Here is a 21,899-nt window from a genome sequence, read left to right as displayed (position 1 = left end):
GGGGATATAGGCATGTCTGTAGTTTTACTAGAAATACGCAGGCTCTAGTTTCCCCACTCATGTTACTTTCTGCTAGGCATGAAGGGTTCCCTTCCCTGGAAGAGGTGAGCAGGGGATGGGACCTAGTCTTGAAGGTTGCCTGGGCTGGTGTGAACAGGGCAGCTGGAGAGATGGCAGAGCACAAGCCACCTGAGAGCGTATGCTGGGACCCGTGAGGCTGTGTAGGCTGTGGTGGTGTGAGCTTTCTTGAGGAGGAAGAGCGAGCCGCGCTGGCAGCACAGACACAAGCACGTGTTGCTTTTCCACTCTGCTCTAAGGACCCAGCAGTGGCATTGGGTAAAGTCCCCTTTGCTTGCCGGGAGTCCTGTGGGTGATACTGAAGCCACAGCGCTGATTGCAGAGATGTAAGTTTTCTAGCGGGGGCGGCGAAAGGCAAACGGTGCTGTGAAGGGGGGGTCCCTGGCAGTGGTGCAAAAGTAGGTGAAACGCGGACTGCAGATCCTTATCAGGGCTCATTTTGTCCTGCTATGGTGGCTTTGGAGACCTGACCCAAAACACTGCCTTGCTGTGGGGTAAGAATGGGGCTGCAGAACTCAGGCTCTCAGAGCTGCTTGGGCCGGAGACTGGTGTTCACACAGAGAGCTGCCAAAGCAGAGATGGCTTAAAAAAAAAACCTCAACGTACCTCATGCCCCGCTGCCCCAAAACCCAACCGGTTATAGTGCCAGGAAGCTTTCCCTTGACAAAAACCTTCCTAGGTGATGCTAAACAGTGCCATGTCACTAAAGGGGAGAAAAACAATTTGAGTGGACAAGGCATCTCAATTATTTTCATATATGTAGAGACACAAGCTCTGCCTGCACAGGCATGTGAAGGAGTGAAATGTGGGAACATCAGAAAATGGGAGGATAAGCATATTCATCACTGATTGGGTTGTGAATCGTTTGGCTGATTATTGGACTCCCTTCCCCATTCTCCTCAGGGCCCTGAAGATGGAAGAGGTGAATGTCCCCCGTGGCTGTGTCCTGCCCACCACGGTGCTGGCCCAGCTCGGTGGCTGCAGTGCTCTGTCCCTAGGACATCCCACAACCTCTTGGGTTTCCACCTGACGAGAATTTGCCTGAATTTTATGTTATGCTCCCGTTTCCCCTTCAGTTTTCCTAGTTGCTCCTCCATGATTATTTTTATCCTTTTTCCTGTTTTTCTAGCAGAATGTGCTGGAAAAGGGACCCCCTGAGAGCTGTCCTACAGGCATAACATCATTCTATGCTGTTTACTTTTCCAAAATTTTAACTGAGACACGAACAAGAGCGTCTTTGTAGTACCACTTCTTGCCCTCAGCTGCTTTTCTCTGTGGCATATTGCTCTTCAGTGGTTTCGCATCATTTTTAAATTAAGATTAGCAAGGTGTTGTACTAAACCCGTTGCTAAAGCATCAGGATCATCTCTTACAGATCTGATCCTGCAATACAAACTCCTATGGAAATTAATGGGCTGTCTGGATTCCAGTGCAGGATTGAGACTTTATTGTGTAAATCCATCAATAAAGGCAATCAAGTGAGTCAGGCAAGGTTTATGTTTAATACATTCTTGCTGTCATCCCTCATTATTCTGCTCAGGTTTCCTTTTGTAACTCAAGCACACAGGAGCAAATCCTTCAAACCATATGGCTTTGCAGGGTTCTCCCCATCCCCTGACATCACGTTTCATACCATCGGTGGGTTTTTTTAGAAGTTTGTAGTTATGCAGTGGTAATTGGGAAGGAAGTCCTTCTCTTTGTTCTTTTTTTTTTTTTTTTTTTTAATTTAAGATTTGGTACTGAACACGGTTCTGGTTTTGGTGTCAAGGTGTGTTTGGGCCATTCTGACCCTCTCTCACGTCTTGGTGTGGGTATGGCTGGTGGACAGGGTGGTGGGATGGTGGGAGAGATGCGGTGGGCACAGGGCCCACGTGGGGTCAGGACCTGGGTCTCTCTCCTCCTCCTTGACTCTGTCCACACTGCCCAGCTGGGCGCTGCTCTCGCCTGGCCACTCTGACCGCGTCTGGCACCCGCTCTGCTTCCTCCAGGAGCAGGGTGGTCAGCTATCTGTCTAAAATCGGGGAATTGTTTTACTTCCCTATAGGAATAGAGCTTTTGGAGGAAGAGGAAAAAATCAAAACCAAAACCCATTTGAAAATACCCCTCCCCTCCCCAAACCTTACCATGTCAAGACTGACTCATGGAAAGACACCTGAGTAACAAAGAATGTCTTTTGGTTTTATCCTTCAACTAGATTTCCAGCTCTATCCACTTTTAAACTACCGTGCACTTTTTTCTTTTTTCCATTCCGGAGCTTTTATAATCTCTCCCAAGGGTTTATTGAGACATACTGTATCAGGTCAGTTTTGTCTCTTCCTGTTGGCCTCCCTGCCTAATGCACGTACAGAAATTATCTCGTGATTCAGGGCAACACGCAGCGCTTCGGATCTGCCGCGGACCATCTGCATGACCTCAGGCAGTTTACTTTTCTGTTCCAAGCTCTCCACCGCGAACCTGCCCGCGACTTTGCTTTGAGTTGGAAAGAAACGTTAGGGCTGAGCACACACCGAATTAGGACGCTGCGTGCTCGGCTCTGGCTCCACTTGTACACACGAACAGCTACTCTGATCTGGGAAACTTGTGGCAGCAACTTATTACAAGGGTTTATATCTGAACTGAGCTGTGTCGGCCTGTCTGGCCAAACGCGTATGTCATGTGGAAGTGTGTTTTCTTCCTTCCTCGGATGGTGCTGACCTGCCTCTGCACAGCCGCCGCCTGTTTGCCCGTGCTCAAGCTCCTTATTGCTCTGTTCTGCTCGACTCTCTCATTTATCCACCTGTTTCAAACCTCGCAAATGATTTTTTTTTTTTCTCTTCAAATTCTCCTCTTTTTACTGGAGAACAAGGCATACAGCTTCTTCCCACATAAATGACATTCCAAAACTTTGATGTCATCTTTATTTACCTCTCTTGAGTCTCCTGAGAAGCCCTGCACAGGATGAGAATCTTTTTTTTTTTTTTTTTTTAAAAAAAATATCTCTTTTTCGGGAGAGACCTGAGCAGGGCTGCTTTGCTGGATCCTTTAGCATCAATAACACCACACCTGTGAGCACTGATCTGCTTGAAGAGCAGTATCTACATGGTCTGTCAAGTCCCGTGTGGGCTGAGGAAAGGTTTTCACGAATACCATTGCAGTTTCTTCTGAAGACAACAGGGAGGGACAGGGAAGGGACGAGGATTCATCAGCATGCTTTTCTCGTTAGCACAGCTGTATGTGAACTGTAGCAACAAACTGAAGGATTTTCAACAAGGCCTCAAACTTGATGTTTTTCAACCTTACTTGAATGCTTACCGTTCACGCTGGGGTGCTCTAATAAAGGCAGACTGACTTCCAGGGGGTTTGAGTGACCTGGCCCTCCTGTTGTCTTTGCTGATATTAAAGTTATAAGTCAAGTTATTAAAATAAAACCCCTTCAGCTATTCTGTTGGGATGTGAAGGGTGTTAGGGGTGTGCTGACTGGGGTACCTCTGTCTTACAAACCACCCCAAAGATGGCAAGGATTCTTCCGGCTGTGTGGGGAAACTGAAATGATCTATTTATAATTTTCTTACCTTAACAAAATACAGGGAGTGACTCAAATATGTCCCATCCTTATGGAAATTAATTGTGTTAATGGGATCATTAGAATTTAGAGCTACTGTCATCAAACTGGTTTTTGCAGCTAATGATGGTTCTTGGGAAGATTATGTCATAATGAAGGCGGAGGATCTGGTCATCTATATATACGTGATCTGACCTGAGCCCTTTCTTTGGGTTTCATTGAGCAATGCACTAATAGAGTCAACGTAGGCAAACAGCTGCCACCCTCACCATGAAAATAGAAGGTGCCTCGGTGGTCCTTGCTCTGGCATTTTTCTGCTTCTTCTCAGGTTAGTAACTTCTGATGTTCTCTGTGCTGAAATCTGGGACTGGCAGAGGACACAGCCTGGGAGCTCCCGTAAAGACACTGAGATAGAGGAGTAGAGAGCCCTTATTCTTTAAAAAGCGTAGCAGCATAACCAGAAGACCATCATTTTTTTGCTGTACTGCTTGTATTGATTTGATATAACACATTCTAGATAATGGCTTTTTCTCTTGCATGTGAACATGGCGAAGTTCCACTGATGGGTGAAAGTATCTATTTTTAGTACAGTTAACAGTTTAAGAACAAAAAAAGAAACCCCAGCCCCAGTTGTCTAAGTGGAGGAATACAACTTTCCAACCAGACTGAATTTTTGCGTGAAAAGTTTACTTTGAACAAATGTGTGATATAACTTTTAGTGAATTCTCTAAGGAATTTACTCTTACTAAGGAATGCATTTTTGTGTGGCTACAAGAGAGAGGCTGCAGCAGGAGTCTGGGCTCGACGCAACGGTCTTTCGCTTTACTGCCTGTGTCTATTGAAAAAGATGGGTCCTTGTGATGCCACTGCTGGTGTAAGATGACGTGTTACACCAGGTCTCAGGGGCTTAGTAGGAAGAGATGTGTATCAGTTACCCACCTGGTGACTCATTAATTTGGTAATTTGTGTGAAGTACTGCAAATGGAATGGGCCTTGAAAAGGAATTGGAAAGTTTGGACAAACAACGATGTTATGGGCTAGCCCTGCTACCCCAATTCTAACTGAAGATGAAGAACATCAAAAACATTTGGGTGGCGCTGATACCGCTACCAAGGCAGTGGGGTGGAATAATAGAGAAACAGTTACCGAATCATCCTTGGAACTTGGATTTTAAGACAGTAAAGGAGGGCACAGAGATGAAAAAATGGATGTGCTTTTGCATTTGAATGACAAAAAGTGCGATGTTCCAGAAAGTCTCTAATGCTCAGTCCGTTCTATCAGTCTACAAGAATGCATTGGATTAGCTGTTATCTAGAGGTGTTTGGGTGGATTAGGAAACTGCATCAAGTATTGTAATGAAATACTTTTGATTTAAAATTTCCTTTCAAAGACTTTTTTGTGGTTTCATTGTTGTTTTTTTTTTTTCTGTCACAGATGTTGCCAGCCAAGCTTCGATTAAGGCAAGTCCAACCTTTTCTATTGTGATTCTCTTTTTGTTTTGCCAACTACACTGCTTAATGCATGCTCTGAGCAAAGTCATTTAGACAGACTATACTTAGATATCATAATGCGTTTTCAGTGGTGGAAAAAGCAGTGAATTCCTCCATGCTTAGAGACAATGCTTTTGTGATACGGCAGTGGCTCTAGCTGACAGCGTATGTTTAGTGTGCTATGCCGAGCACATATCCGAACAGCTCTGGGCTGGAGATCTCGTGAGATGAAGTTAGAAATGGAACGAATAATATTTTAACGATATTTCAGAATTTTGCTTCTGATCCAGCAGAAACCCCTGCTTCTGACAATTCCCCAGTTTGATAATTAAAAGAATTAAGGCAAGTCCTTTGAGTCTCAGAAAATTATTTGATTCAATGGCTGAGAAGTCAGCTCCATTCATGTTTTAATCAAACAAGCTTGTCTCTCCTTAGTAAAGACCCTATTGGAAAACATAGCAGCCAAAAATAACTAAATGGTTCCTTGATTCTCCCTCGTCTGCGCTTCTGTTACCCAGCAGCAGAGGCAATTGGGGGATGCAGCATTACACAACATTACTGCTCCGCTTCCCGAGAGGATTGTGCTTTTCTGTGCTTCAGCCTTGCACCTGAATCGCTCTTCAGTAACTCTGCTTGATTCATTACTCTTGCATCCCACTGGCACTTCTAGGGCTACATTTTTTTCACTCTTGACTAACTTTATAACATGAGAGTCCTCCCCTGCAGCAGGTAGCAATTTGCAGCTGTATGCTAATTAAATATGTGTTCCTTTTCCCGTGCATAATGGCCCTTGCAACGGGTTTTGAACTTTCTTGTTGTCTTTTCTGCCTCGGGAGTCACGAGCAGGGCTCTGGGCGCAGCCTGTACCACGCGTGGTGTGGGGTGAGGGATGGGGATGAGGAGTGTGAACAAACTATTGCTCTTGAGAGCACATAACCCACCCAAAAGAACTTGAATATGAACGGATTATTCCCAGGATCCCGATGGCCTCTGAGGGAGCCTCCACTGACTGTCCTCCTCTGCTTTTCAGAAAGAGTGCATGAAAATTTGGTCACTTCTGCGCAGTGGGAAGTTTTCCTGTCCCACCACCAAGGAGCCCTTCAGCAGCTCAGGTGCCAAAGGAGACCTCAACAAGTGCCTGATGTGCCAAAGGCTGCTGTGAGTATCGCTCATGCCGCCATCCTCAGTGTGCAGCCCGTCCTCTCCTATAGCGATGAGGCCGCTCTGGGGAGGCTCTGTCTCACTCTGCAATGTCAAACTGTAGTCCTGGGCCAGACAGACCAGTTTGTAGCTCCTCAGCACACCTGTGAACTCAGTAGCGCTCTCCAGCTTGTCACACAGAGGTGACACACCGCAGGGTGTGAGGAGCAAATCCAGGGTGAAAACATACCGGATTTAGTTTCTTGTTTCTAAGAAACTAGATGTTTCTGGTTGTTGGGCAGGGAGAAAGGATGGCAAAATGACCCAGTGCAGAGGTGCTAAATCATAGAACTTGTTGGGTTGGAAGGGACCTTTAAAGGCCATCTAGTCCAACCCCCCTGCAGTAAGCAGGGCCATCTTTAGATCAGGTTGCTCAGAGCCTCACCAAGCCTGGCCTTGAATATCTCCAGGGAAGGGGCCTCCACCACCTCTCTGGGCAACCTGTTCCAGTGTCTCACCACCCTCCTTGTCAAGAACTTCTTCCTAATGGCTAATCTAAACCTGGCCTGCTCTAGTTTAAACCATTGCCCCTCGTCAATACCCTGGGCATGTCTCACTGAGCCCCAGTGCCGGTTCTTCCCACCGCCTTGCACAACGGGGAGGTGGGGTTGGCAGGACTGGCCTTTAATCACTAGCTATTGTGGTTTTACGTCCGAGAGGACTGCTCTGTCGCTCACGCCTCCCTTTCTTGCAGGGAAAGAGACTCAAAAAACAAAGGGAGTGGTGGAGAGGCGAACAGGAATGTGAACTCCTCGGGAGAGGTGAGGTGAAGCATCGCTACCGAAGCCAGTTTTATCGGCGCACCGGGAGCGGGATGATGTGGTGGTGTTGCGTCTTCTGCCTCTGACCCACTTGCCGAGTGCGTTTCCTTGTCTGCGGTGTGGGAAACACCGGCTTGGCCGATGGGGAAGGGCCTGGCAATGGGAGCAGGGCAAACGTGCTCTGCCTCGGCGAGAGGCTCTGAGGGAGCGTGAGGCTTTGTGCCATCCACGAGCATAAAAGAAACCAAAACTCCTCGTGGCAAATCCCAGGCAATCTATTCCCTATCAGGCAATTACTGACACGGCGTGTGTGGTCTGTGCCTGACCCAGAGTGTAGGCTAAGGAGGAACCTGCCTGTTGAAGGCATGCCATTGGCATCTGACAAATAATTAATAGCAATGGTGGTGCATGTGAGCTGTGACTAGGGCAGGGCGTGGGAGCAGGCTGGCTCTAATTGTCCCTTGTTTATCTTGTCGATGCAGCCGGCTGGTTTCTTTTACCTGTAGCTGTTTTTTTAGATAGCAGGTCTTTATGTGGAGGGACTTGTCTTTTTGAGCCTTGGGTTTTTATTCTGGATGGGAGTGAGCTGGTTGCCAACAGATAGTGTTGGTTGCAGTGATTTATTTATTTTTTTTCACATCTGGTTAAGCAGGGTAGCTTTCTAGCTCTTGTGTGTCTGGGCAATTTAAAGGCTTTGTAAAGCATAGATGTCCTAAGGGAGATCTTTTTTAAACACCTGACTTGCCAACACGTAGTCCTGAAGGCAGGAGGACAGTTTTAGAGTCTCAGGAAGAGACCTACGCTAAATTTCTTTGTTCGCCCACAGATTTTTCTGTCTGGCTTTTGGCAAGTAATTTTCTGGGCTTGACTTCCCCACCTGCGGAGCTGGGATAAGCTATCAAACCATCTCCTTTACACGGCATGAGGGGGGAAAACGCAGATCACATAGCAGATAACCTTAAAGGTGCTGCATAAAGGCTCCAAAAGGCTTCACGTGTAGCATGTGTTTCTTACGCTACAAACCCGCTCACGTGTTCTGAAAGTCAGAGGAAAGCTGTTCAGAGGAAATTAAAGACCAGACTGAGATACTCAAGCAGATTTTGGTGCAAAAGCCTTTTGTGAAAGAGTGCTTTGCTTCAGTTAATGTGTAATGTCATGTTAAATGGCAAAAATACTCACCTCTTACCCTAGCATACCTGGAAGGAGGTGTGCAAGGATTTTTTTTTTTAATGCCTGCAGCTTCGTCTTTTTTACTGTGCACGGATTTTAAAAATCTCGGTAGAGCGTTCACTCATGAGAGACGAGAAAACTGGCTTCCCCGTTCAAAATTCACTAAGGAATTGTTGCTTTTATACTTTGAGCAGAACCTAGGTCCTTCGGGCAGGCTTTTGCATGTCTTATCTGTTAGAAATAGAAATAAGACTACCCTGGATGCAACAGACAAATGCGCTCATCTAAACATGGATTTATTTCGCTGTCGCACGCTATACTTTAAGAGGACGCATCAGCCAAACTATGGTTTTCCCCTGAGTTACACCTCAAGGAAACAGAACAGCATTTGAAACGTAATTCACTGGGTGGATAATCCTTTGTGGATTTGTGGGACATGCGTCCCTCCGTCAGCATATCTGTGTCAACCCGTGTTTTTTGGCGCTTCCACAGGATGACTGCCGAGAGTTTCGGGACCTCTTCAAGAAAGGGAAACTTTCCTGCACCAGAGAAAATGACCCTGTCCGGGATTCCTCTGGGAAGCAACACAGCAATAAGTGCATCATGTGTGCAGAGAAGTTGTGAGTAGAGGGGAAGGGAAAAGGGAAAAAAAAAAAAAGCAGCTTTTTCTGTTAGCCTGAGAAAGCGGCTGCTGGAACGACCTGGCTACGGATGCCAGTGGATGGGATCGCTCCCCCTCCTGCTGACGGTGGTGGGGAAAACCTCTCGCTCCCTGGAGCACCGTGGTGTTCACTTTCTCATCTTGCTTCCCTTCCAGCAAAAGAGAGAACGAGCAGAAGTTATCTAAAAACAGACAAGGAAAAGATAAGGTGAGATTAAAGTATTAGGCAGGTCAATATAAAACTTTTATTGGATTTTCACCCAAGATAGAGAAAAGGCGACATTATTCTACTGGGTTGCTCTGTCTCTGCTGATTTAATTTAGAGATCCACTTTCCTTTCCCTCCTTATTTCTTGTTCGTGCTCTTGAATCCCCCAAGTGAACAACTTGTGCTTGAATGTTATGGTGTAACCCACTGACTTGCGGATCTAGGGACAGGGAAATCCCATCAGAATAAGAAACCAGCTCTGCCGCAGCACCCTGACACCTGGCTCAAGGGTGGAGAAGCCAGTGCTGCTGAGGGTGCTTATTAGGTTAAAAATGAAAAATCCAGGTGAAAAGCCCTGGAAAGTTCAAGAGCTCATTATGTTCTGGGAGGAGAGCCCAGCCCTGCGCTATTTCCGTGGGCCTGTGGCTCAGGTTTAGCTTTTTTTGTTGGAAACTTTGTTCTCGCTGTGCTGCCATTTGCCCCCTTCGCCCTGCCACTCCGTGGCCACCGTGCCCCTGCGCACTGGTGTTTTCCTGGCAAAAGCAGCTCTGTAAGGAGGGAAAAGAGACTCTTTCCAACACTTACGTCTTGATTTCTGCCATGGCAGGGACTGGTGCAGTCCCCTTAAGCCCCACTCTTGGGGATAATCCTGTTTCGGTACTTTTCCTGATGACTTTGGTGTGAAAAAATGGAAGCGGGAGTGAAATGTGCTGATGGCAAAGCTGGGAGGCAGTATCAGCAGAGGAGGATCAGCAGATCACTCAGGACTAATTGGATAACGCTGAGGCCTGGAGTAATAGAAACAAGATAAAATGTAATAGCAGCGCAAGATCACACAGACAGTGATTAACAAGAATTCCTGCTTGTCGGCTGGAAGTGACAAAGGATAAGAAAGCCCTACATTTATTAGTGGGTCAGGGATGCGACAGGCCATGAAAAAGGCAAATGCAAGTCTTGGATGTACTCGGCGAGGATTTTGCAGCAGAGGTCGGGAAGTTAACAGAGCTCCAAAAACGCTAGTTCAAAGGGAGCCTGTTTGAGAGAGGCTGTTAGGGGAAGGCAGGTCTGTCTCGGAGGCGGAGGACTGGGGTGCTGAGCTGGGCTGGTCCCAGGGAACGAGGCACAGAGGGGCTGGGAGAGCTTTTCTGGGCCTGTTGGGGAGGGAAAGCATCGCCTGAGCTGCCCGGGGGCGTGAGCACCCGCTGGGATGGGGAGAAGCGGGGAGGCTCTTGGGCAGCCCCTCTGAAGTGGGGTGCGACGTTTATTTCTGATGGGAGCAATGCAATGTGGCTGCTGGCCACAGCAGGTGCCGGCCCGTCCTGTGCCGGGTGGTATCTCTTCTACCCGCGGCTAGTTTGGCTCTAGGGAAATGTGGCAGTTTCTGCTCTAAGTGTTTTGCTGGCGTCGGCCCAGCAGCAAAGCTGAGGAGCCGGAGGCTGAGGCGCCCCGGGTAGGATGCAGGAGACAGCGCTGGGGAAACCCCCTGGCAGACAGGGCGAAGCGCTGGAAACTTCTCAGCGAAGCAAAGGATGGGGTCAGTGACCTGCTAAGGACCTTAACGCGAGCTGGCTAAAACTCTCCTATGCACAAAACGGGCAGAAAATTGCAAGCGTTAAAACCAATTTGTAAAAAAAAATGAAGGGTAAGTGGGATCCAGTTACTTATCCTCTCTACTTGCTGTTTGGAATTGGCTATTGCAGTGTCAGAAACAGTTGGAATTAGGGGGCAAATTAACATGGTTTCTGTGCAGTGATTTTGAACAGGGAACAAATTAATCATCTACTCTCCAAACACCCTTCTGCTGCTCATGGGCTATTAAATATGTTTACACTGTGCTTTTATGTTTTGACTGCGTCTCCTTGATTGATTCCCAAAGTGTGGTTGGTTTGGGGGGCTACTACTCGATTTGTAAAGGCAACTATGATCTGAGCTATGATCTGGGAAAAGGCTGTAGCTGTGTATTAAGGATTGTGGGAGAAGCGGGAGGGGAGGGACTTCATGACCGTGTCAGTCACATCACTGGCATGCTTTGGATAGCCCAACAAGGAGAATAATAACTAGTCGGACCATACTAGAAAACTCCCAACACGTGCTGTGCAGGCAGAGGGACCCATAATTTTTCTGAGTCACTCTGTTTATATTCTGAGTGGCTGGTGCTGCACACCCTCGTCTCTTGCCCACACCCAGGCTCTCCTGTGATGCGTTTGTGATGGTTCCGTGCTTTCCCAGTAGGAAACCCCAAGTTTCTAAGAATCAGATCAATAAGACGAGGAGCACAGGGTGCCCTAACTGCTGCCCTCCTTCCGCAGGATGACTGCAGTGAGTTTCGCTCCCAGTTTGAAGCTGGCGGACGACTGTCCTGCACGAGGGAGAATGACCCTGTCCGGGATTCCTCCGGCAAGCAGCACACCAACAAATGTCTCATGTGCGCTGAGAAGTTGTGAGTACAGCTACCTCTGAGCAGCAACAGCAAAGAGGGCAACCTCCTGCTGCCAAAGCGCAGCTTCTCCCTGCGGAGCTGCATCTGGGCGATGCCTGGGAGAGAGTCCTGGATCCCAGTGGCCCTCCAAGAGATGCTCCGGCAGTAGGGCCCTGCCATTGCCCCTCTTCCCACTTCCCTTTCAGCGTGAAGGGCCCAGGGGCAGGTGAGAAGCAGTGTGGAGTAGAGGAGGAGAAGGAAGGTTGATAGAGAGCAACCCCTTTCCCAGGGGACTGTTGGGTGCGGGCAGCTCCGGAGGAGTTTCCCATGCGTGTACTTTGCCTTCCAGATGCTCTCTCTCTACTCCCATAGAGCATATGCAGAAGCAGCCCTGATATGAAAACAGCCACCTGGATCCAGGATGTAGCGTACAGTGGGAATGGTGAGGAGAAGGGAGAAGGCTTAGGGGTGGGAAGTAGGAACAGGACCACCAGGAACAGGGACTGCGGATGGGGGGGTGGTACCCAATGGCACGACGTGGGCTTACAGGGCAGACCCGGGTCCCGGTGGCACTTGCGCTGCCACAGCGCTCTCTTTCCTCCTCTCCCCTTCTTCCAGCAAAAAGGAAGCCCAAAGAGGAGGTCAGTCTGGTGGAACCGCCCAGCGCAACAAACCGCTCACTTCAGATCGTATGAAGCAGGTGAGATGGAGCTCGGAGCCTGCCCTGAGCTCAGAGAAAGGGGCGGGTGAGAGTCAGTGGGGTCCTGATGGCCAGGGACTATCTGTGGTCAGCCCGGGGTGACCGTGGTGCTTGGGACTCTGGAGCCAGCTGACGAGGGGAGAGAAGCAGGTTGTATTGCAAAGCCTTGCTCGTTTGTGGGATGGACCTGTGTGTAAGCATACAAAGTGGGCACGTTGGGACCTGGCGGAACAGCCCCTCTTGCTTGCCCAACGGTGCGATGCTATATATGAGATAAGGGGGTTCAGACTCCCCACAATCCTGTCAGCCCTCAGATGATAACATTTGGTGGGTATTAAAGCCTGTATGGAGCAAGCATCAAACCTGCTTCTCCAGGAACAGCCCCGCAGCTCCCTGGGTCTGGGAGGAGGAGGAGGGGGGGGAGGACAGGAGCTGCTTTAGCTTTGCTGCTTCTCTAGTTGTATAAAAGTTGTTTCTATGCTTGGTTGTTGAACATGATCTGGCCTTATTGCAGAAGAACTGTGCTGGTTCAGGGTCGGCAGGGCGCGAATGAGAGACGTCCCTTCTCGTCCGGCAGAGGGTGAGTACAGCAGCACCTGGGGTGGCAGCCTGTCCCCCCGACGGCCCCACAATCCCTGGCACGGATTTCTGCCCTCTCTCGTACCTACATGATTTTTCCTAGGGGTGGTTAGGAGGTTGATTGTAGCAGGAATGGTTCCGTAGCACCCAAGTGGCACTCTCTGGGATGGAGAATTGAACACTGTGGTGTTTGGTGCTCAGTACAGCACTTCTCCCACTGGTGAAAACAGCGCTGGGGAAGTGACGTGTAGAGCAGGGCACGTTTCTCATGCGACCCTTGCTCCTTTTTGTCCTTGGCTTTCCTGTGCATAAAGCACCGGTGACTGTTGTGCTCAAAATCCCTCTCGGGACACCTTTGCTCAGCAAACCCTGCCTCCTGGCAGGGCACGTGTCCGCTGCCTGGCCCTGGCTCATCCTCACCCTGGCTCGAAGGCAGTGCCCGGCGCACCAGGTGCTTTCTGGGCACGCTGGTCAGGCGCTCCTCTTTGTTTTATACCTCCTGGACCTGAGCAGGACTCAGCTGCTGCTTTTTCAGAGCCTTTTCTGGGGAGCTCTGAGATTCCCTGCTTTCGGCTGGTGTGGTCCCTTCTCCCCCCTCCACCCAGCAATGCCAGGGGACAGACAGGGTTGGAGAGCCCTGTGGTGGTGACACACTCGGGCTGAGCACAGGGCAAGGTTTGTCCTGCTGTCGGCTGCCTCCCGTTAGCAAGTGGCTGGGGCGGGGGGGCGCTTCTTGCCCTCTCCTCTCCTGGTGTGGGTGCTGCCATAGCGCAAGCAGCTCCCCAAGGGGTGGGGGGAAGTCTGTGGGGAGGGTGGGTTCGCACCGGGCTCCCCCCGTTCTGGAGGGGAGGTGTGATGAGCTGCCTCTCTGCTCTTTCCCCGCCAGCCCGCAAGGAAACGTGGCTCAGAGCGGTAGGAACTGCAACCCTGGCCGCAAGACGCAGAACAGAGACACCAACGCCCACCAGCTGGTAAACCCCCCTCCTGCATCTCGGCCGGCGGCTGTGCGGGCAGAAATGGGGACCTGTCCCATGGGGTGCTCCTCCGCTGGCTCTGAGCCCCCGCCGGCTCCTTTCCCCGCAGCTGCTCCTGTTTCTGCTGCGACCTTAAAGCTTCTCAGTTGGCCCCATGTCCTTGGAAGGGTTTGAATGAGTGAAAGCATCTGTACCTTGATGCTAGCCCCTGTATTGCCCAGCACGGAAGCAGAGGGAAGGAGAGCAGGGCTGGATTTGCCCATATGAGACCTTCCGAAGCCAGTTTTGCTTCTGGGGTTGGCTCCTCATGGAAGTACATCAGCTGTGAGGGTGCTGGCATTGAGCTCAGGCTTGGATGCCTGCCCCACGTGTAGCCAAAGTGGGGCGAGGAGTGCCACCCCCAACATGTTGAGAAGGTGCTGAGTCAAAGGCCGTGGCTGGAGCAGGGTGATGGAGGTGACCAGGGCATGAGGACAGGGTTGGCAGGGGGAGGGAGTGATAAAGGGGGAAACACTGAGCGGTAGATGATGACTGTGTATGGAATAAGGTGGGAGGAAGATGAAGGTGTCTGCTCTACCTTGTGCCCACCAAAAGAAAATGCAATGGTTTCAACCAAGCTAAAAGCGGGAAATACGAAACTAATAAGAGAAAATAAGTTACCATAAAAAGGGTGACTAAACTGTGGATCTCCCTGTCACGGGGTGTGGTCAGGAGCAAGGATGGTTAAAAATCGACCTGATGTTTTAATCCCTCCAGCATTTGCATACAGTAATTTAAATAACATTTTGGAAGGGATAGGGAACGTGTTTCTGTGGGGCTGGAGGGACCTTACTACAACCTGCCGTAACTCTCTCTGAAGCTCTGTCACTGACCACTTTGTAGAAAAGGGATATTTAAGTAAAAAAAGTCCCGATAGGCGGTTCAGGTACAGCAATTTTGATGCATTCCAAAGGCAGCATTAGGCGTAATAACTCCAGTCAGCTTCAGGGCTTAGTGGTATTTCCTGGTAGCGCCGGAGGAGGAGTGGATGCTGATGAGCCTGACTGACGAGAGGTGATTCAGACAGCAAATCTGCTCCTCTCCTCTTCCCAGGGCCACCCGTGGGTTTTGTTGCAGGCAGCTCCGATTCTCCAGAGCCAAAAGAAGGGAGGCACTGGCTGCTGGCACCCGAGATATGTGGGGCTGCCGGTGGGGTGGCCGCCTGCCCTGGGTGGTAACGCAGGCACGGGGGTCGTACTGCGGGCAGCAGTGTCTGGCCCGTAGGAGGGCATCTAGCAGTGAATTGCAAAGGTCAGCGTTCTCTGCCTTCATGTCATCGCTAATTAGCCAGATGAGAGAGGAAGCAGCACATTAATGAAATTAGCAAGTGACGTTTAACCAGCAGGTGCTATCACAGCACCCCAATGTCACCGAACCCCCGTGCCACCCGGCACGAAACCTGCCCTCCCTGCGGTGCTGTTGATAAACCATCAGTTTGTGCTAAGTGGTGCATCTCCAGGTGGCACAGGAGGAGAAATGTCCTCTCTGTCCCAGTCCTCCTGTCCCAGCTGCAGCTCTCCTCCGATTGCACCACTTGCAGCCATTGCAACATGTTTTGGAGCACCCGGAGGAGGGGATGGGAACCCATTAGTCACTCCTTTGTCCTGGTCTTTTTTTCATCACCTGGAGCGGAGGTGGGCAGCCAGGAGGAGGAAGGGGCTGTGTGTGTGCCAGGCACCTCTGCTGTTTGAAATTTGCTACGACTCTGCAAACACTCGCCCCGGCATCCTTGTCGGGTGGAGACCTAAGTGCGAGAGGCTTTTTGGGGTCCCAAAAGGCCACTCCTTGTGCTGTGAGTTTGTCCTGGTTGGTCCCGCGTGTGGTTTGTAAGGAAAGCAGTGTCTAAACGTTCTCAGTGTCGTGCTCGAGAGGAGACATGAGAGCACCCTTAATTAGTCATAGCTGCTTATACGTGCTTCTGTCTCTGAACTCAGTGGGTGTCAGAAGTCGTGCTGCATGTCGCACCACCCTCCGGCTGCTCTAGAGGTTTTTCCTTAATTTTGGCCAACGGGTTTCATCTTCATTCTTGGATATATGAAACGGCATCAAAGCCCCGATAAGGAGGACTAGGAACAGGTAGCAGAGGTTTTCATCTTCTTGTGGATCCCCAGTGAGAGAAATAAACCTGCCCTGGTGCCGAGGTGGATCCGGCGAGTGGGTCTGTGCCTGGCAGTGGAGCAGGGCCCCCAGAAGCTTGGCTGGCCAGCCCAGCAAGAGACACCACCTCTTTACAAGCCTGGCCTTGCCGAGGAGCGGTGGACGTGCCGCAGGGCAGAGGGGCCCCACGGCAAGGCTTGGTTCATAAGCGCTTTTAAGTCGCGTAAAGGAGGGTCTTGCAAGTGAACCAGCACCAAATGTGATTTCTTTCTCTCTTCAGCTGGACTGTGATCGAATTCTGCACGGGGTAAAGGGTGGAAGGATTTTCTGCAGCAAATCCTCACAACCAGTCTGTGGCACTGATGGGAAAACATACAAAAATGAATGTGACTTGTGTTCAGCTGCCATGTGAGTAGGCGGAGAGATTTCAGTAATACAGGGCCATCCACCATTCCCGAGTGTCTTTTGCAGCACACTGTTTGTTTTGATATATCATGACTCACTATCAAGTGTGTCCTTGGTGCCTTGCTGTTAAGCAAACATAGATCAAAATGCCTGAGATTAATCTGATGACAGCTAATTAAGATACACAAGTTTCCAGAGTCCCCTATTCCCTTTCTGCCCGATCGTAAGATTGTTTGGGGAGTAATAAATGCCATCGTATTGGAAGTAGCATCAAAGTATTAAGGAGCCCACAGAGGACTGTCATGCCGATGGCAGAGAGCTGTGGCATTGCAAGTGAATAATAAGCAACGTCTTGTCCTCCCTTTGCAGGAGAGCTTCAAACTACATCACGGTAAACTATCGAGGTGAATGCCGAAAGCCTGCCCCTGAAGTGGTAAGCGGCATGCCACGGCTGGGCTGGGGAAACATCAATCTCTCCCTTTCCCCTTGTGAAACTCCCCTATCGGCACCGTCCCAGCTCCTGGGGGCCTGATCCAGGCAGCCACAGCGGAGCGTGAAAAATGAGAAGTACTCGGCGGTCAGTCACTGGCTGCCCCCGCTGGGCTCTTCAGCAATAGCTGGGGGTCAACACCTTGACCCTGCAGGCAGGTTAACTAGCAGGTTAATTGAAAGAACAAGTCGACTGAACTAATGGGTTAATTAAAGCCGTGCTCTCTGGCTGCTATTCAGCCATGTGGTGTAGCACCTTCCAGTACTGTTTAGGGTCATCTTGGGGAGTCCTGCAGGTTAGGAGGGTTCAGTTGTATTGCAGGCTGGGAGGGAAGAGGGGTATTGGAGCCCCAGATCTCTTCTGGCTTTTTTTCTTCCCCCCCCCCCCCCCCCCCCCCCCCCCCCCCGGGGTGGAATGTTGCTGAGAGGTGGAGAAAACGGCCACCCAAAGTGCCTCTTGGCTGTGTGTAGCATCCCATTTCTCTCTCCAAGTGCGTGCTGGGGAGCAGTCTGCCCCCTGCAGCTGCGGTGGGAGCATCAGAGCCACAGGAGTGGGGTGCTCATGGTCCAGATGTTTAAATACAGGTTCAGAATTGGATTTAATGTATAATGTGAGCACAGTCTCTGTGTCTTACCTAGGCTGTAGGGTAGGAGAATGACATGTCTGGGAAAACATCTGGCTTTCCTCCGGGGACTTTGGTGAGGCCAGAAAGACTAGAACTGCGTCAACCATAAAGGCTCACTTCCCAAATAACACCCAGAGAGACAGTTGGGAAATGAAAATTATTCACTAAGTGGCATACTTTTGGGAAAGGTCTTGAGCCTTGACATCTGGTGTGATCCCGTATAGCAGATGAGTTAAATATTTCTCAGTTGTGCTTTGTCTTTCCACCAGTGGCACCTTGGCAGTCTCCAGTATTTTTATTTGCAGCTAGGGCCTGAGGTTTTGTCTCTGGAGTGCGCGGGATGCCCTGTAACAGCCGGGGAGGACTGTCCTCTGTATTGGCATGAGCTCTTGAGAAACTGAATACTCATCCCCAGGGAAATACTGAGATTTGTTCCCACTTTCCAGACCTGGAGAGAATCAAAATATTGAACGAGCCAAGCAGAGAAGTTCTGCAAAGTTTTGGATGGGAGCTTTGGCTTCTGCATATGAATTTGGTATCAATGTGTTTGTAGGTCATGAAGAGCTTTCCTGTGGGATAGCCTTCATGCCGTAGCATCATGCCATGCCTTCCTCTGCTCAGTGCCAGGATGCCAGCAGATCCCCAAAACATTAAAAAGTAGACATCCCACCTCCCCTTCCCCTCTTCTGTAAAGCAGTAGAGTGCTCTGAACTTTATTTAAATTTGAAGAAATTGTGGTGCAGAGAGAAATAACTCTGCCTGTGATCATGCTGGAGGCCTTCATGTCTTGACCTTTGGTGTGATGGAGCCACTGTTGGCTTGCGTGTTCTGGGAGTGCGGGGAGACCAGGCGCTACACGAGGGGCCTGTGCTTACGCTGCCCAGGACAGACGGGGTTGGGTATACCACGGCAACTGAAAAACAGAGAGGATTTCCACAAAACTGTGCCTGGTCTGGAATTCCTTACTCTTCCATGTTCTACCAAAGGCTCTCAAGCCTTTGCAATTAGAGGACTGTGCCATTTACAGAAAGTCAGACAGCTTGTAGCTATGCCGGCTATTCCGAGGAGAGCTGGATGCAATTAAAAGGGAAAGCGATAAGCTTTTTCCTTGGGGCAAAAAAGCGCCAAACATGAACCCCCAGGCACAATGACTTATTCTTTGTTTATGTATACAAAGTCACCTGAAGAATCGGATTGGAAATACGTGGGAGCCCATTTCCTTGGAAAACCTTTTGAGCCCATCAAAAACTTTCCCTATTTCTCAGTTGGAAGCTTATGAGCAACGTACAGAGCAATGTTATTTTCAGCACTGAAATTCATGGTCACTTGCAGTATAATGAATTCTTTTACTGAAGGGGCAGGCACTCAATATGTGCTGCTAAAACCAGAGGAAACCAGCTCCAGCAGTGCTTTTGGCATCAGAAATGGTTTTAGACCGTTGCAATGTGCAGAAAAAAAATGCAAAGGCCTCTCTTTAAGCTTTGGAGACAGATAAGAAACCGTTACCCAAAAACGTAATGTTTCCTTGAGCTGTATTTTGAAATTGTCCATGGAGGGTGCAGGGTTGCCTGACGAAATGCGCGTCCAAGGTCATCCCTTTGCAGCTCAGTGTCTATGTCTGCTCCTGCCTGCAAAGCTCCTGCTGGATTTCCCGGTGTTTCTGGCAACTCTCCCTGCCCGGTGGCCGGATTGCCATCGGGGGAGGGATGCTTGCAGGAAGGGACGGGAAGCAGTGTGGTTTGAGAGAGATCTGACGCTAAAGGGTGGATCTGTGCGCTGCTGTGGTGGAAAAACTTGATGCAGAGAGAGCCTGTCCCCGGGGCCTCGGGCTGGCCGGTGTCCCGGCTCACCACCTTTTCTGTGCCATAACCAAATTCCTTTGATCCTCCGCCGCTTTACTGCGGATGAATGTTAGGTCCGAGTCCTGGGTTTCGATACCTGTTTTGGGAAGCTAGCCAGCCGCTAGTTCCTGCAGTGCTGTGTCATACAGGTGAATTTGTTCTGAGTCTTTCCAGTACATTTCACTTTTAATGCTGTGTATCTTGCAGTTTCTTTACTTGTTCAAAGGTTTTTTTCCACAAATCACCCACGTGATACTCACCAGTTCGCCCACTTTAGTCAATACGTTAGGTAAAAAAAAAGGAGATAACCAATTTCTCCTTTTTTAAAATCTGTTTCTGAACAAACAGATAACTCCCAGGTTTGCAATGGGCAGGTCCTGTTTTTCTTACAATGCTTTCTATTTTGTCACCTTTCTTTTTAAGGTGGCAGAAGGAAGAAAAAGAAAAAAAGCAGGATCTTTCCCAGTTAGATAGTAGGTGTGGAAAGTACCTAGCTTTTGGGCTGAAATTCGTCTTGTTTTCCTAGGCTGGCAGCGACCCAACCTGCCCGCCCTGGTGCCAGGCTCTGCTGCAGTTGTTTCATGCAGCCGCTGAGCTGGCTGCAGGGGCTGTCACACGGATGCTAATGCTCTGCGAGTGTCACACAGCAATGGTCATGCTCGGGGATGGTCTTATCTTTTGCTTTTTCTTTCCAGAAGTAATGGAGTTCAGACTGCCAGCCAACACCAGGGATCAGCTGCGACCAAAGGTACAGAGAGGGGCAGTGATTTACCCCCTCTTGGCCAGCCTGTCCTCTGGAGGTTGCGTTTCCCAAGGGCTGGAGGGTCCAACCTTGCCCGGGCGGGCTGCAGGGCTGGGGCGAAGGGCTCTGCAGCGTGCTTTTCCCTCTCCCTGCAGCCAGGGGACGGTGGGGCTGAGCCTGTGGGAATGAGCAGACTTTCTAGTGCCTGTGGTGGTGGGCTCTGCCTGTTCCTTTGCCCCCAGCTCTCTGGTTTTTCAGCCGAGCTGTCCCCGTGGAGCAGGGAGGGTGCTGGCAGAGCCGCGTGCTCCTGTCCCCCGTCATGGGGAGGCAGAGGTGGCCCAGAGCCCCTGCACAGCATGGGAGCATCCCAGCTTTGAGGTTTCCTCGTGGTCCTTTCAGGTCCCTTTGCCTTCTGGGACTACAGCAATAAACTGTCTCCCCCTGTCTCCCCAGGGCAAGTAAAGGAAGAGTTGATGTCGAGCATCAGGGGAGCTGCCGAGTCTCCAGGACTGCCAGAGCTGCCTTCATCCCCTTCTGCAGCGAACGGGGCCCGTCCTTGCTCAGGTGGAGGGCGAAGGGCTGTGGGGACCCAGAGGTGTCTTCCCAGGTCTGCCCCACGCATGCCGTTGCGGTCTTTGCCGCCTCGCTGTGTCTTTGCGTGCTTCTACAATAAAGATAACTCAGCAGCTTCATGTCACTTTTCTTCACCGAGCCGTGTGGGACAAAGAGGCCACCACTTCGGCTTTACGCTGCGTGCCCCGTAGGCAATAAGCAAACGCAGAGGCCCCTGGGGTGCACCAGCTGCTGTAAATACCCGGCAAAGATGTTGGACCCAAGGAGGAAGAGCGTGGTCCAGGGTTTTGTGAGGAGGGACCAGGGGTCAGGTTCTCTCTGACTCCTTGTGGGGTCTTGGGTCAATCACTTCACCACCCTTTCAGCCCTTTTCTCTTGCCTCTAAAATGGACATTAAAGGATACACTACCTACCTCAGAGGGTTGTTTTGAGATTTAATTGGTTTGCATTTGGAAACCCACTGAGGAAAATTGGTCTTAAAGCATCCCACGCATTGGGCTGGCAGTTCAGCTGTTGCAGTAAGTGTTCTCTTCCACCCCGCACTGGGAAATGCAGACCACTTTGTGCAGCCGTGGGAACTAGATATGCCTTGACTGGTCATGTTAGATGGTGTGCTGTGGCCTGCCCCACCAAAGCTGGAGCTGGGGACACAGCCAGGAAGGTCTCTGGGATCTGGAGGTGTGAATTTGGGCAGCAGCATTTCTCCCTGTGAGAGGGCAGAAGCACTGATGGCACCCTTGAGGCAGTGCTGGCCCAGCAGAAAGCTCAGCCAACTTGGTGGCTCACGGACCTTTCACCATGTGCTTCTGGGTCACCTTCCGCCTTGGCCTGAACTTCTTTCCCCAAACAGGGCCCTGTGGGCACAAGGGCTCAGGTGGTGCCCATCTCAGGAGGCATCTCCTGCAGGGAGGGGTCCTTCCTTGGGGGGGGGAGATGGAGAAGTGGGAATTTCTGTGGTGTTGGATGGCTTAAGCTATTTAAGGAAAAGTATCGTTGTTTTGGGATGTACCTGATTTACAGCCAGTTCTAACTCATTTGTAGTCTGAAACTATTTTAAGATGAAGCCGGGTCTTTGAGCGAGGGGCTCCCCTGGCTCCCCGGGGGCAGCGTATCTGAGAATGGGGTGGGATTTGCAAAGCAGGAGGCTGTGATGGTGGGTTAGCAGAAATCTGGCAGTTTGCACGCACTTGCTGTACTTTCTTTTATAGCCGTTACTTAAAGCAAATATGTTCTTTATTTGTATAAACTTTATTGCAGGACATTTCCAGAAGACCTTGAGTGAACACACAGTGTTTGAGTCCATTTTA

General features: G+C 50.2%; 1 protein-coding gene across 13 annotated transcripts in view; it reads left to right on the top strand.

Moving 5' to 3' along the window:
• LOC141749985 (serine protease inhibitor Kazal-type 5-like) overlaps positions 1-20,945 on the top strand; it is a 115,355-nt gene extending 94,410 nt beyond the window's left edge. For 10 of the 13 annotated variants that reach the window (XM_074604355.1, XM_074604356.1, XM_074604346.1 and 7 more), the window contains 13 exons: positions 5,054-5,079; positions 6,140-6,267; positions 7,004-7,070; positions 8,733-8,860; positions 9,058-9,109; positions 11,418-11,548; positions 12,146-12,227; positions 12,742-12,807; positions 13,693-13,777; positions 16,197-16,324; positions 16,691-16,754; positions 19,973-20,025; positions 20,473-20,945. In XM_074604355.1, the coding sequence (XP_074460456.1) occupies positions 6,149-6,267; positions 7,004-7,070; positions 8,733-8,860; positions 9,058-9,109; positions 11,418-11,548; positions 12,146-12,227; positions 12,742-12,780 (618 nt within the window). In that variant the 5' untranslated portion in view covers positions 5,054-5,079; positions 6,140-6,148 and the 3' untranslated portion in view covers positions 12,781-12,807; positions 13,693-13,777; positions 16,197-16,324; ... (1 more) ...; positions 19,973-20,025; positions 20,473-20,945. The remainder of the gene's footprint in view (positions 1-5,053; positions 5,080-6,139; positions 6,268-7,003; positions 7,071-8,732; positions 8,861-9,057; positions 9,110-11,417; positions 11,549-12,145; positions 12,228-12,741; positions 12,808-13,692; positions 13,778-16,196; positions 16,325-16,690; positions 16,755-19,972; positions 20,026-20,472) is intronic. The other 3 variants (XM_074604353.1, XM_074604352.1, XM_074604351.1) reach the window with 2 other exon arrangements.
• The last annotated feature ends 954 nt before the right edge of the window (positions 20,946-21,899 follow it).

This window comes from Larus michahellis, chromosome 11 (assembly GCF_964199755.1).
Source record: "Larus michahellis chromosome 11, bLarMic1.1, whole genome shotgun sequence".
NCBI classification, from domain to species: Eukaryota; Metazoa; Chordata; class Aves; order Charadriiformes; family Laridae; genus Larus; species Larus michahellis.
Note: the sequence above shows the minus strand (reverse complement) of the source record. Positions and strands in the feature narration are given on the sequence as shown.